The sequence below is a fragment of the Sceloporus undulatus genome, chromosome 4 (assembly GCF_019175285.1).
Source record: "Sceloporus undulatus isolate JIND9_A2432 ecotype Alabama chromosome 4, SceUnd_v1.1, whole genome shotgun sequence".
In the NCBI taxonomy this organism is placed as follows: Eukaryota; Metazoa; Chordata; class Lepidosauria; order Squamata; family Phrynosomatidae; genus Sceloporus; species Sceloporus undulatus.
The window spans coordinates 7,834,780-7,850,574 of record NC_056525.1 but is presented as its reverse complement, the minus strand read 5'-3'; the positions used below and the strand labels follow the sequence as shown (position 1 = coordinate 7,850,574).

General features: G+C 45.2%; 1 protein-coding gene across 4 annotated transcripts in view; it reads left to right on the top strand.

The window, feature by feature from the left end:
- The first annotated feature begins 14,273 nt into the window (after window positions 1-14,273).
- The window catches only part of SAMD10 (sterile alpha motif domain containing 10), a 73,747-nt gene continuing 72,225 nt past the window's right edge, over window positions 14,274-15,795 (top strand). For all 4 annotated transcript variants that reach the window (XR_006103292.1, XR_006103293.1, XM_042461466.1 and 1 more), the window contains exon 1: window positions 14,274-14,528. Coding sequence is in view for 2 of the 4 variants with exons in the window: in XM_042461466.1 (XP_042317400.1) it covers window positions 14,399-14,528 (130 nt within the window). In the remaining 2 variants the exon portion in view is untranslated. The remainder of the gene's footprint in view (window positions 14,529-15,795) is intronic.

Below are 15,795 nucleotides of genomic sequence, written 5' to 3'. Positions count from 1 at the left end.
CAGCACCTTGCAGAATTCCTTTAAAACAAAGAATGGGTTCCCTGTACCCTCAATATCGAAGCCACTGTCCACCCCAATCTTTCTCCTAACCAGTTGGGTGAAGAAACCCCCCACCAGCCTAAGAAGGAATGGATCCAATCTGAAAGGTGTCCCAAGATTAGAAGCAGCAAGGTCTGGGGAAGTCTGGATCTGATACTGCAGGGCAGTTACAGGAGAGTCAGAACGAGAAGAGATGTAGTAAGCAGGGGTCCATTCACACTACAAAATTATAGTGCTATTAGGATCTAGTTAGTCCTAGTAGACCACTAGTTGAATGAGTCAAAAGAATGATGTGGCAGCTAAAAAAGCTAATGCGATTTTAGACTGCATCAATAGAAATATAGTGTCCAGACTGAGGAACGTAATGGCGCCACTCTATTCTGCTTTGGTCAGGCCTCACCTGCAATACTGTGTCCAGTTCTGGGCATCACAATTCAAAAAGGATGTTGGGAAGCTGGAGCATGTCCAGAGGAGGGCAACCAAAATGCTGAACAGTCTGGAAACCACCAAACCCTATGAAGAGAGACTTAGGGAGCTGGGTATGTTTAGCCTGGAGAAGAGATGGTTAAGAGATGATATGATAGTAGGGTTGCCATAACCCGGCTGCAACTGGGATTTTCCCGGTTTTGGCGGCACCTGCCCGCTCCCATCACGGGTGCTGCCAAAAACTGGGACAACCCCGGTTGCAGCGGGGTTGCGCTGCAACCCACGGGGCCTCGCTGCCCTCCTCCTCCTCCACCTTGCATGGCCGCGTGGAGGAAGAGGAGGGCAGCGAGGCCTGGGGTGGAGGAGGCGGCGCCTCCTGCACGCAGTTGCGCCACCCTCCCCGCCTCCCTGTGGCTCCTCGCCCTCTTTCCCGGCCTCTGCGGAGACCGAGAAGGAGGGGAGGCCCTGGCGACAGCAGCTCCCTCACCCTCTTTCCCGGCCTCTCCGGAGACCGAGAAGGAGGGCAGGCTCTGGCAATCACCAGCGGCTCCTCGCCCTCTTTCCTGGCCTCTCCGAGACCGAGAAGGAGGGGAGGCCCTGGGATAGCCAGAGGCCCTGCGCCCTTTCCCGGCCTCCGAGGAGACCGAGGCCTCCGCAGAGGCTGGGAAGGAGCGTGTGTGGGCCACCAGCGATTTAATTTTGAAATGTAGGCCACTTTTTTTTAAATGGAGCCTCCATTAAAAAAAAGTGTCCTAATTTCATAATTTGGTCCTATATTTTCCTGGTTTGGAGGTCACCTTATTTATGGCAACCCTATATGATAGCCCTGTTTAAATATCTGAAGGGATGTCATATTGAGGATGGAGAAAGTTTGTTTTCTGCTGATCCAGAGAATAGGACCTGGAACAGTGGATGCAAGCTACAGGAAAAGAGATTTCAGTTCAACATTAGGACAATAATGAGCTGTTCGACAGTGGGAGACACTCCCTCGGAGAGTGCTGGAGTCTTCTTCCTTAGAGATCTTTAAACAGAGACTGGATGGCCATCTGTTGGGGATGCTTTGATTTGGATTTCCTGCATGGCAGGGGGTTGGACTGGATGGCCCTTGTGGTCTCTTCCAACTCTATGACGGGTTACAAACGGCCCTCAAGGGGCCATTTTCCCGCCGCCGCCATTCGCTGCGTAGGGAAGCCCCAGCTGCCAGACCGTGAGGCTTCACTGCGCAGCAAAAAAGGAGCGGCGAAATGCCGCTCCTTTTTGGAACACGGAAGTGGCGCCACGAGGGGTGGAGTGCGTCCTCGCGATGTCACTTCCGCCGTGACACATCTGGATGCACAGCGTCCAATACGTCAACATGGTGGCGCCCATGTGGATGGGCACCGCAAAAACATACGCGCTCCGCGCGTACTGGGAGGAAGGGCTGTCAGGAAGGTAAGAACCTTCCTAACCCTAATACGGCCCTTCCTAACCCTAGTACGCGCGGAGCGCGTACTTTATGGCGGTTTGTAACCCGCCTATGATTCTATGATTCTATGAAGTAAGTAGTGAGCATTGGACTATGACTCTGGAAGCTAGGGGTCCAATCCCTGCTCGGTTATGGAAACCCACAGGGTGACCTTAGGCAAACCACATTCTTTCAGCCTCAATGGGAGCCATTGGCCAAAATACCTCTGAACAAATCTTGCCAAGAAACCCCCATGATAGCTTTGCCTTAATTATGCAGTGGCTTCCATTGCATCTTCCTTCATGCCAAGGGGTTGGACTGGATGGCTCTGAAAGACCAAACCTTCCAGTGTTTTGAGGTCCTCTGTGGTAGGTCTTCTTTTTGTCCCACCATCCTTTCAGGTACATTAAGAAGAAACATGGGAAAGGCCTTCTTGGTGGCTCCCAGGCTCCGAAATTCCCTTCCAAGATTGGTTAGACTGAGACTGCCTTTAATATCTTTCCACAAGCAGGTTACAGCTTCTTTCTTTCTTTCTTTCTTTCTTTTTTATTTCAAAAGGCCTTTGATGGCTGACTGCTCAAGGGGACCAAGCCTTTTAGAATTGTGCTGCACTGTCTCTCTGTGTTTTGTTTGCTTGTTATTTTTAATAGCCATGTTTTTTAATTGGCCTTAACATTAATGATAGTTTAATGCTATTTTTAACTTTTATAATTAATATCTTTTTTTAATTATGCATCTTTTAACTGCTCTAAGCCACTTTTGAGTCTCAGACTGGGAAAAGGGCAGGATGGGGAGGAGGAGGATACTCTTGATAAGAATGCCAGAGAGGGCTTTCTCAGGGGCTGTCCCCTGCATTTAATAACTTTTTGAATCTGTAGCTTCATGGCAGAAACACCACAAACCACATTAGTAATTCACAAAGATTTGCATTGGGCATATCTGATGTGCATAGGGCATTTCTGAAGGGCGTAGGTCTTCATGTTGTGTTCTGGCACTTCCTAGCCAGTGTCCTGATGTCCATCAGGAAGCACCTCAATGCACATGAGTGCCCATTGTACATCTGGCCATGGTGTATCAGTTACTCCACTGGCTACCACTGCACAATGGATGTTGATCCATTGTAATCATGGCAGCCACTAGGTCACACAATAATCACACACAAAAAAAGAGGAAGTATATCAATGGAAATTGACCAACAGAAGTGAAGATAGAAAAGTTATTATATACCATTATAAAAATGTGTAAGTAATAAAAGATACAAAACAATCTATGTACAAATCAATATATCACTAAGAATATAAATTACACTATTCAACAGAGCCTATAAGGCTGACGTTCATAGATTCATAGAATCATAGTTGGTAGAGACCGCAAGGGCCATCCAGTCCAACCCCATTCTTCTGCCATGCAGGAACTCACAATCAAAGCATCCCTGACAGATGACCATCCAGCCTCTGTTTAAAGACCTCCAAAGAAGGAGACTCTGCCACTCTCCAAGGGAGTGTGTTCTGCTGTCGAACAGCCCTTACTGTCAGGAAGTTCCTCCTAATGTTGAGGTGGAATCTCTTTTCTTGTAGCTTGCATCCATTGTTCTGGGTCCTGTTCTCTGGAGCAGCAGAAAACAAGCTTGTTCCCTCTTCAGTATGACATCCTTTCAAGTATTTAAACAGGGCTGTCATATCATCTCTTAACCTTCTCTTCTCCAGGCTAAACATCCTCAGCTCCATTAATCATTCCTTATGGAAGCAGGAGAATAAACTGATGGCTACCATAGTATAGTTGGCCCTCCACATTTGCAGCTTTGATTTTTGTGTATTTGATTATTTGTGTTTTTGATTAATGTTCTCTCTAGGAATCTTTAGGTCCTCCAGCACAACTCTGCCAGAAGCTGACCATATAGAGCCCTGGAAGACCTAGAAACTCCTAGAGAAAAGACTTCTCAGGGCATTTGTAAGTCATCCAGCATGATTCCATATTCAACTTCTGGCAGATATTGACCATAGAGTTGCACTGGAGGACCAGGAGATCCCTAGAGAGGTCTTTTCTCAGGTAAAACTAATAGTGCTTTTTTATTTGCGGTTTTTCCACATTCATGGGGGTCTTTCACACCCAATCCCAGTGAATGTGGAGGGACCACTGCATTTCAGTCCTTTGTTTGATGTAAAGCCATTCATCCGTTGTAAAGCCAGACTCATTTTGCAGTCTTCATCAATGGCAGACATATTTCCTCATGTTATCCAATGTTCCCTTCAGCCAAAAAATAAGCTTATATTATCAACACACCCTGCAGTCTGTCACTTCATAGCTCCTAGGTGAACACATGCATTGTGAAACTACTTGATTTAGTTTTGCCCATACGTGAGGCCATTCATGAAGACGTAGATCCCAAGCAGAATGACAGCCAATAATAATAACAACCCCTAAACTACAACATGGAAGTGGATTCATGCCCCACTGACATGAAAGCTATTTGGCATTACTGTTCAAAATTGCAGTAGAGTCTTTTCTGATGAGATCCAAGGCTGGCTTTTCAGGAGGGAGGGAAGGATGCTAGTTGTACTTTTTCTGAAGGTCACTGATGCCAAGATTCTCACCTCTATCTATGTCAGTATCTCTCCTTTGTCATGTATATTTACGTTGATGGTTTTGTTTCACCAGAGCAAGCTGTCATATTGCTGATGAGGCTGATCTTCAATGGCCTACAATGTACATTGCATGTTGATAAGGCCGTCCTGAGCCAGGATTTGTTCTATTGGATTTTGATTATGTGGGATTGAGTGTGTGTGTGTATCTCTGTGTTTCTCTCTCTCTGTGTGTGTTACTTTCTCCACTGCCTCAGCATTTGCCTGATTAATTTTTCATGGGCCTTTGCACTATTGTCTCTTCAGTTATGCAGCAGAGTTAAAGGCAATCGTGAAACCCAGCAAATATCAATGCAGTAACAGGCAGTCTTACACTTTGTCCAAGACAGGCTGACCAGCTTGTTGAAAAATTTATTGGCTTCCAAGAAGGCAGAATAATATAAAAGCACATAACTAGGACTGTAAGGAGGGATAGGTGGGAGTGATGGCCATACAGAAGCATGTGGTGTGGAGTATTTCGGCACACTTTAGTACAGTTTGATTAATGGCAATGAATCTTATTAGTAACCCAGAGATTCTCAGGAGATGCGTCAAAGGTTCCGAGCCTTGCTTAATGACTGTGAAGTGATCAGGCCAGAGGACACCTTTCTTACCTTAGAGACCGATGAGCTGAGAAGAGGCTGAGCAGGCGACTGGACACATGGACAACTTGTCCTTCCAAAGGAAAAGCTACAGTGTGCCTCTATTACACAGTTATCTCAGTTTTGTACCAATTTAATTGTAACATCTTCATGTTAAGGCATCATAGGATCTGGAGTTTGGTGAAATATCTTGGACCTGCTGTTTCCAGACTCTGGAATGACCTTACAGAGAAGATACAACAGCTTCAAATGCCAACTGCTTTTAAAAGAGCCTTAAAGACATATCTCTTCCAGCAGGCCTACCCAGTCAATTTTAAAACATGTATTATATGAATGTATTTCAATGTTTTTATAGTAATGTATTTTAACTGTTGGTTTTATATGTTTTCTTTTTAATTGTTTGTATTTTAATATGCCGTACCTCCACCTCAAGCCTTGAGGACAGGAGGGGAAGAAATATATTATTATTATTATTATTATTATTTAAAATCATTGAATTTATATCTGGGCTCTCTGCATGATGTTTATATTCTACAGTCCCCAAACCCCAAATTGAGTCCTTGGGGCTCCTACCCCTTGTCCCACATTAAAAGACTTAATGCTCCAGGTTTTCCAAAACAAACAAACAAACAAACCAGAGCAAAATGCAGCAGTGACAGCTGGCCTCCTTCCCACATGGTCCCTGCAATAGCAATAGCAAGTACATTTCTATACCGCTTATCAGTGCACTTAAGCACTCCCTAAGCAGTTTACAAAGTGTAAGATAACTGCCCTCAACAATCTGGGTATTCATTTTAGCCACCTCAGAAGGATGCAAGCCTGAGTCGATCTTGAGCCCTTTCACTGGTATTGAACTTGCAACCTTATGGTTTGTGAGTGAGTGGCTGCAGTACAGGCATTTAACCACTGTGCCACCTGAGTTCCTTTAAACCATCTTTGACTCCTGCATAGCAGGGGTTTGGACTGGATGGCCCTTGTGGTCTTTTCCAACTCTATGATTCTATGATCTCTGCTGAATCTTTTTGGGCGCAAGTCGCTCTGTGGTCAGAAGGAAGTGCCCAGCATTGATAACATGGCTGGGTATCTCATTCTGACCCCTGGTAACTTGTGCCTGCAATGGTGGCACTCTGGCTGCCTTGCAGGGACCACATGGGAAAGCATTCACTTGCTGTTTCCAAAAAACCCACAGCAGGTAAGAGGAGGAATGCTGGTTGAGATTACTCCGGGAGCAGCCCAGAGTATTCCAGGAAAATGTAGCTGAGCCCTTATAAAGTTCCAAGGTATAGTGAGAAGAGAGGGGCTGAAAATTCAATTGGTTTAAGTATATCATGATGTAGACAGACATCTTAGGACTTGTAGTTCAAGAGAGTGTAGCAGCAGAGTAATTTAAATTCTCACCAAACTAAAATCTCACTATTTCCTAGGCTGGAGGCACAGCAGTTAAAGAGGTATGAAACTGATGCAATTGAAAGGTAGAGCTTCAACTGATCACAAATAGATTCCCAGGCCATTTGACTTGCTCAAAAGATAGGGGCTGGCATGGCCCTCCTGATACTGAGGAACTGTTACATCCATCATTCCTTGGGGTTCATGGATCCTAGAATTCAATCTGAAGGCCACAAATTCCCTGTTTCTTGATTATGAGATTAGATATTCATTTCTGGATGAGGACCTGCATATTATCTTTGCCCTAACAGACAGGTACTAAATGAGATATATTGCAGTCTAGGAAAGATGTCAGACCTCTCCATGTTCAAAATTCCAATATTCGCTCTCAGCCTCCTCGCTTGCTGTTAGAGTAACTGGGGTTTAGATAGGACATAATTTCCTGTATGTAAAATCCTTCCATTTTTTTCTTCTCTCCATTTGCTCTTCCTATCCTTTGAAAGTCATGGTCATACACACCTTTTGAGTATCCATGTAACTAGAATACATGACCCTGGAAAGTTCCTAGAATTATCCATCATATAAAAACTCCCCCCTTCTCAGTCTCCTTCTTACTTTTTCTTCTTTTTACAGATCTCTTCCTCTCCTCACCTTCAGCCAAACTTCACCTTTCCATCATAAGACAGCAAGTTAAAGACTAAAGCTCTTTCTTTTACCTAATCCTTTCATTATCTAGTCAAGATGTAGGCACTCCACATGCATACCTAAATGCAAAACCATTAGTAAACTTTTTTTAAGTTTGCAAAAGAAATTGCCTGCCTTGCTTATTTTTGAGACATTTTCAGTTCTCAGGTGAGTAGCATTAAGATTTGGGCATGTTTATCTTCTACTCTGCTAAGAAGGCCAATTCCTAATAGTTTTAGCTTTCATATTTTTTGCCAAACAAGGGCTAATACCCTGGGAAATTCCAACACTCTAAAGACTACTCGCCTAAGAGGACTGCTCCTTAATAGTAAAGAGCTGCTTACAAGTTAGGTCTTTCTTATGGGGAAGAAGTCCATCAAAATTCCTGCAGCTGAGGCTTGGGCAAAGCTTGTTTCAGTTTTGGACTGAGAAGACTGTTGGAAAGTGTGTTTTAGAGATTACCACATACCGTTTTTTGCCCGATCATGGAATGGACTTAAACAGGTGAAAACAGATCTTATTGCATGCCTGCTTGCCCAACTCAGTCGCATTGCAATGCCCGATCTGGATTCCTGGCATACTTTTCAAAGAATGAGAAAATATTGTTCATTCAAAAAGTACATCAGGAGTCTGAATTATGTACACGATGCAGCTGAGTTGGGCAAGGAGATGCTCAATAAGATCCATTTTCACTCATTTAAGCCAATGCCCAACCTGTACATGGATCAGGCAAAAAAAAAAAAGGTGTGTGATAATCTACCTATACAGACTCAAGCCTTTGTCAAATGCTTCCCCTGGTTCTAGTCCCTTCAGACTCCACTTATGCTTGAAACTGACTTGCCTTGGGACTTCAGACCACCTTTAACCCAGAATCAGTGGCAACAGGTGACTTCAATGTCATGCCTTGCCTCCAGGAGTCAGGCATGTCTTCTCAAGTTTGAGGTAACAGACTAAGAGCCCAGGGGACATGCCAGGACTGCAGCCATTCCAGCAGTCTCTGGAGGTAAGCTTGCAGCCAGTACCAGGACCAAGATCCCAGGAGCAAAGTTTCCCTCCATCCAAGCCAAACTTGCCAGTGCCTACTCCTACAGAGAGATGCCAGGTAAAAGAGAGATAATGGCACTCTCTGTGATTAAGTAAGAAGCAGGCTGCTAACCAGAAACACCTGCTAGATCCTGATGGGCTATAAATATCTCAGCATCACCCTCAATCTACCATGGTTGCCAGCCATCCTTCAAGAAATACCTTGCTGTTGTCTTGAACCTTGACTGATTGCCTGTTGCTTGAAACTTTGCTTGGACCTGAACTACTCTTTTGGATTCTCCCTTCAAATCTCCTGTACTGGACTGAGTGATGCCTTGTTACAAACAGGGACTGGATTGTACGACCACCACTTTTGCAGCCAAAGACAAGCTTCCTTTCTTCCTCTCCCTCAGTGCATGAAACACTGAACCTCTGGACTGAGGGTTTGGCTAGCCTCCCAAGGCCAAAACAGGGCATCCGATATCAGTGGGGCAGTGCATCTGTTTTGGGTTTTAGTCCAAATTTTAAATCAACTATCTTAGGCATTGATCTCTATCTTCCAAACAAGTTCAACACCTTGGATAATTCCTTTAAAGTTTAGGCTAAAACCAGGAATAGAGTCACTGCCCAGTTGACACTAATAATAATAATAAAAACACTAAGGCCACTAGTTACCACTGTCTGCAATCCCTGCTGCCTGGTCACATTTTGTCAGCCTAGAAATTGGACTGCTGGTGACTCTCATTTTGAGTCCTCTTTCTTGAAGGACCTACTGTTTCTGGCTTAAACCTTGGACACCCTGGCCTTACTGTTGGTACCCACCTAGGCCATACCTGGGCTGGGACATGACAATATATGGAACTCCCACCATCCTATCATTTTGATGAGCTGAAGAACACATTGCATTCCACATCCCACACTGAATGCTATTGTTGTTTATGGGCTTTCCTTTTGGCATTTTGCAATTTTCTTCTGCACTAGGGGTCATGCCTTCTTGGAACAATATTTCAATAGCTGGGTTTCCTTCCATGCACTGCACATGGTGGATTTAATAAAAGACTAGCAGAGATGGAAAAGGTCATTAACACACCGGACTGTGATTTTATCGGTTCAGCACTGAAGTCATTTGGGTAAGCAATATGCAAGCCTTTTTGGATGACCCAATCCTTTACTCTCAGAATTGCTTTTCAGAGGAAGCCTTTTACTTGTATGTGGGTAAGACTGTAAGGCTGCGTCTGCGCTGCAGAATTACCATATATACAGTATACTCGACTATAGGTCGACCTCATGTATAAGTTGAGGGCAGGTTTTAGGGCCAAAGTTATGGATTTTGATATGACCCGTGTCATATCAAGGGTATCAAGGGTAAAACTTAGGTGCATGTAACAAAGGATGTAAAAGACGACACAAAGGAAAATGACACCAAAGAACTTACAAAATTCTAGCAGGCATAACTGTTTATATTCATCCTAAAGGCTGGATAGATGAGAGAGTAGAGAGGATCCATGCCTCCTTTTGGTGCTCCCAGGATGGACTAAGCTCTTGTCTTTTACCACTCTATTCATAGAAAGGGGATGGCTCATATATATATATATATATATAGAGAGAGAGAGAGAGAGAGAGAGAGAGTTAAAGTGCAGTACTTACATTGACCCATGGATAAGGTGACCCAGGTTTTTTGGGTTAATTTTTTACTAAAATTTTTAGACTTATACATGTATACAGTAATGTAGTTTGACACCATTGCAACTATCATGGCTCTATCTGGTAGAATCCTGAGATCTGTAGATTGTTTTGGCACGAGAGCTCTCTGACAGAGAAGGCTAAACAGCTCACTAAACTACAAATCCCAGAATCCCATAGCTTTGAGTCATGGCAATTAAAGCGGCATCAAACTGCATTAATTCTGCAGTGCAGACTAGACCTTAGTCAGCACTTTAAGATATCAGCTGTTCCTTTTATCACATTTTACTTTATAAACAGATTAACTCCTTTTTTTCTCTTTCCTCCCTTTCTTCTTCCACCTTCCCCTCTCCCTGGATTTCATTTATACATTTCCTTAGGAGCCTGTCTCAGCCATCATAAAGGACCCTGTGCCTCCAAAGCACCGCCTGCATTCCCAACTAAATCAATAATCATAATCATGAATCACAGAGAGCAGACAATGGTAGGGAAAGGAATAATGTCAGAGACGGAGGAGAAAGAGAACAGATAAAAAAGGAGGTGAAAAACAGGAAAGGAAAGATTTTGGCATCTGATAAAAAAGAAATTAATTAAAAAGCAAGCCTTGCATCATACTCTAGGAGGACATCAATGATGACTCCACCCTGGTTTCAGAATATGGATTTATTTATAAAATGTATCTCTTGCCTCTCTCAGAAATAACCAAAATGGCTTATAACAGGAACAAAACCAATACACTATTTCATTTTATAAACCACTAAAATATAAACTTACCTTGGACTTGTTGCAGGTAAGTGTGCAGAGGACTACAGTTTTGAGTACATGGTGCACCAGCCGTCTCACTTCTAATGATCTTCCCAAACAGCCATGAGGTTTAAATTTTTAGAAATTTATTTACTTTAATAAAATATTTAGTTGTCATTGTTGTTGTGTGGCTTCAAGTTGTTTCCAACTTACGGTGAACCTAAGGCTACCTAGCTATCTAACATCATGAGGATTTCTTGGCAAAATTTGTTCAGAAGGAGTTTGCCATTGTCTTCCCGAGGCTGAGAGTGTGCGACTTGCCCAAGGTCACCAGATGGGTTTCATGTCCAAGCACTGGTCTGAATCTATCCACTACACCATGCTAGCTCACGTGCTCCCTTAGTCATTCATCCTGGGCCCTTGCATTTTTATTCAATGTGCTCCTTTAGTCATTGAATAAAAATGCAGAGGACATGTGTCCACACAGGAAAGATTTGTGCTGCTGCCTTGCATATTTTACACACAAAGGCAGGACTACATTTTTGGAAAGCCAGCATGGTGTCATGGTTTGAGTGTGGGATTAAGGATACTGGGAAACCAACGTCTGAATGATCCATGGAAACCCACTGGATGACTTTGTACAAGTCACACTCTTTTAGCCTTGGAAGAAAGCCATAGCAAATATCCTCTGATAATGATCTTCTCAAGAAAGCCCAAGAAGATGGTTAACATGGGTCACAATAGATGTGAAGGCACATAAGAGTGGAGCCAGTGTTGTGTGGTGGTTTGAACTGGACTAGGACTGTGAAAGACCAGGGCTTGAATCTCCACTCAGCCATGGAAACCCTCTGGGTGACTTTGGGCTAGTCATACTCTCTCAGCCTCATAGGAAGGCAAGAGCAAACCTCCTCTAAATAAATCTTGACAGCCAACATTGTATGCTGATTTGAGAGTTGGACAAGGAGCTCAGGAGACGGGGGTTTGAATTACTGCTCAGCCATGGATACCCGCTGGGTGATCTTGGTCAAATTACACTCTCTCAGCCAAAAGGAAGGCCCTGGCAAATCTCCTCTGAGAGTCTTATCTCATGACAAAAGCAAGCCAAAAAGCAGCACGAGAGAAGAAGTTTTACCTTTCCACATGCCCTCTAAGCACTTCTGAGATGGATGTGAAAGCATGCCTTTTGTATGGAAAAATCCGTTTGGTAAAAGGCATGCCTTTACAACCATCTCCCTCAGGAAGAAGAAGAGGGAAGCGGAAAGCCATTTCTCTCTCCTGCTGCCTGTTGTCTTACTTTTGTCATGCAATCATCATTTCAAAAGGTGCCATCCTATTGTAAAAGGAGGTTTTGTTATTGTTGTTGTTGTGCACTTTAAGTCATTTTGGAGTTATGACGACCCTAAGGCAGACCTATCATGGGGTTTTCTTGGCAAGATTTGTTTGGAGGGGTGTGCCTTTGCCTTCTTCTGAGGCTGTGAGTGTGTGACTCACCCAAGGTCAGCCAGTCGGTTTCCATAGCCAAGCAGGGATTTGAACCCCAGTCCCCAGATTCATAGCCCCAACGCTCAAACCACTATACCATAATGCAATACTGCTTTGTGTTTTTAAGTTGTCCCTTTCAATAACAGCAACAACAATAACAAAGGCATTTGACACTGAAGATCCTTTTTACAAAGCCTTTTCCCACCTTCCCTACCCCATCCTCTGACTAGCTAGAAGTCTCTTTAGTAGCACAGACATTGGAAGGACAGTGAAGTCAGGCTGGAGAAACAATGAGGATTTGAACCCTGATCTCTGTGGTCCAGTGTTCTAACCACTACAACACACTGGCTCTCTCTTAAAGAGAAGTGCAGCCTGAGATCGATTGCTGGGATCAACCTGCCAGGCAAAGGGGTCCCACTTACACACCTTATTACACATAGCCTGGGAGTAATTTTATGCATAGGGACCAGTGTGGTGTTGTAGTTTGAGCTTTGATCTATGACTCTGGAGACCAGGGTTTGAATCCTTACTGGGTCATGGAAACCCACTGGGTGACCTTGGGCAAGTCACACTCTCTCAGCCTCAGAGGATGGCAGTGGCAAACCTCCTCTGAAGAAATATGCCAAGGAAAGCCCACGATAGGTTCAGCTTAGAGTTGCCATAAGTCAGAAATGACTCGACGGCACACAACAACACATTATACATATTATTTTTATTTGTCTGACATCTGAAAGGCTGGCATATCTAACATAATACTGTGATATTCTGATTATAGCTTAGTAGAGTAGATACAGTGTTGTGTAATAGAGAAGAGAGTTTGAAATTCATTGGAGAAAGATGTGCTTTCAAGTATCTATTTTTAAAATAATTTTGTACACAAAACTGTGTGTTTCTTGGTATCCGCTGCGTTTGGTTCCAGGACCCTCTGTAGATACAAAAACCCATGGATGCTCAAGTCCCATTAAACACAATGGAGAGTGAACTGGTGCCTCTTATACACACACACACACACACTGTATATATAGGCCATGGATGGTTGTGGCTTATAAAATCTGTGAATAGGAGGGCAAACTATACATTGCAGCACCAGAAAGCAAAGGCATCACTCTCTCAGACACCAAGGTGGCCCAATTTTGGACTAGTTGGATTTCAGGATTCTGGATAAGGACACAGCTTTGAAGGAGGAGCCTGGGAAGAGCCTCCAGGCGAAGGAGAGAGAGAGAGAGAGAGCAGCAAAACCAGCCAGACCAGAGGAAAGGAAAGCGCAGGGCCTGGACCTACTGTGTCTCAGGGGAGCATGCCTGAACCCAACCCGCCAAACCCAGAATGCGCTTTCCCCGGACTGGGAGGAAAGAACAGGGTGACCAGAAGGTCCTCCTTTTCCCGGACGCATCCTCCATTCCGGCCTCCTGCCCAGGAGGAATCCCAAAACGACCAGGCTGAGGAGCATGCCTGGACCTTCCTAGGAGTGGTGGCCGTTTTGCTTTGCTAGTGTCCTCCATTTTGTCCTCCAGCATCCTCCATTCCTCAGGGCCTTGTCCTCCTTGGGATATCAGGTCAGCCTGGAAAAGAAAGGAAAGGCAATCCCATACAATCCGCCCCATATCCTAGTTGTTCCCCACCTGGATAAGAAATAATAATAATCACAATAACAATAATAAGATTATAATAAGATTATTATATTACACGTTATAAATATGTTACCCGGCTTGAGTCCCTCTCCCGGGAGGAAGGTGGGATAATGATAATGATAATAATAATAATAATAATATATTGAGTCCTTATCCCAGGAGGAAGGTGGGAAATAAATAAATAAATATTATATTATATTATATTATATAGTATAAATAAATTAGCCGCCTTGAGTCCCTCTCCCGGGAGGAAGGCGGAATAGAAATAAAGATAATAATAATAATAATAATAATAATAATAATAATAATAATAATAATAGATGCTGCTGCTGCTGCTGGCAAGGCAAGGGCAAAGGCAAAGGCTGCTGAGGCCGGGCTTGGAGAGCAGCAGGAGGCTGGGGAGGTCTGGATGGCCTTTGGAGGAGCCACTGCAGCCAGGGGCGGGTTGCGGGCTTGCTGGCCTCGCCTCGCCTCGGACCCTTCAGCGCAGAGAAGGAGGAGGAGGAGGAGGAGGAGGCCCTGATCCGGGGAGACAGAAGCCTCCTCGCTGGCTGCCTTTGCCCCGCGCCTCTTAAGGCGAGGGAGAGGAGAGGAAGGGAAGGGAGCCGCCCCCCGGAGCCCAGCCTCCGCCTGATGCTGGCTGCAGGGTCGCCCTCCAAAGGCAGCAGCAGCAGCAGCAGCAGCAGCCCGGTTCCTCTTGCCTTGCTGCCAGATGAAGGAGGGACGCTGAGCATGAACTGCGGGGAGCCCAAGGAGATGGAGGGTAAGGAGGAGCAGGGCCCAGCAGGCGGACGAACGCGGGCATGGCTGTCTCGGGGAGACCCAGGGACCCAGAGGGAGGCAGGCAGGCAGGGGGCGGCGGCGGCTCTAGGGCTGCGCCTCCGGCCGGAGCTCCGCGGGAGGCAGCCAGCCAGGCAGGCAGGGCCCCCTTCGCTGCTCTGGGCTGGGGTCCGGGTTGTGTGTCTTCGTTGCTGGCTTAGCAGGAAGCCAGGGGTGTGTTGGGTGTCCTTCAAGGCGTCTCTGACTTAGGGGGAATCTCTCTCTCTGTGTTGTGTGTTTTGTGTGCTTCCAAGTCATGTGGGATTGTGGAGAACCGGTGGGTTTGTCTCTTGTGTGCCTTCAAGGCTTTTCTGATTTGTGGGGGATCTCTGTGTGTGGTGTGTGTGTGTGATGTGTGCTTTCAAGTCATTTTGATTTATGGAGAACCTCTGTGTGTGTGTGTGTGTGTGTGTGTGTGTTTTATGCCTTCAAGGAGTTCCTGGCTTAGGGGTGAACCTGTGTGTGTGTGTGTTGTGTCCTTCAAATCGTTTCTGACTGATCGGGGATCTCCTTCTGTGTTGTGTGTGTGTGTGTTTTGTTTGCTTTCAAGTCATATTTGGCTTATGGAGAAGTTGTGTGTGTGTTGTGTGTCCTTCAAGTGCTTTCTAACTTAGGTTGAACCTGGGTATGTGTTGTGTGTCCTTCAAGTCGTTTTTGACTAATGGGGAATCTCGGTGTGTGTGTTGTGTGTGTGCCTTGAAATCGCTTCTGGCTTAGAGTGAACCTGTGTGTGTGTTGTGTGTGCTTTCGAGTCATTTTTGGCTTATGGAGAAGCTGTGTGTGTGGGCATTGTGTGCCTTCAAGGCTTTTCTGACTTAGGGTGGACCTGTGTGTGTATGTGTCTGTTGTGTGCCTTCAAGTGGTTTCTGACTGATGGGCAACCACCTCTGTGTGTGTTGTGTGCTTTCAGGTCATTTTTGGCTTATGGAGAACCTCTGTGTGTGTGTGTGTGTGTGTGTGTGTGTGTGTGTGGGATGATGGCTGCTGGGGTCCAGGACTGGTGGGTTCTCTGTGGGAAGAGAAGAAGAGGTTGGGAGCTGCGAAGGAGCCATTCACCTCCACTGCACCAGCAGCCAGACCTGAGCCCTGGAACCAGCTGGAATGGTGGAGAATGCCAGGCCAAGAGTCACCCTGAGCCTTCCTTCCCCTTCAATATCATGGGGCTCCATGCCCAGCCGCCCCCCTTGACCTACCTGGACAACAAGTGAGGA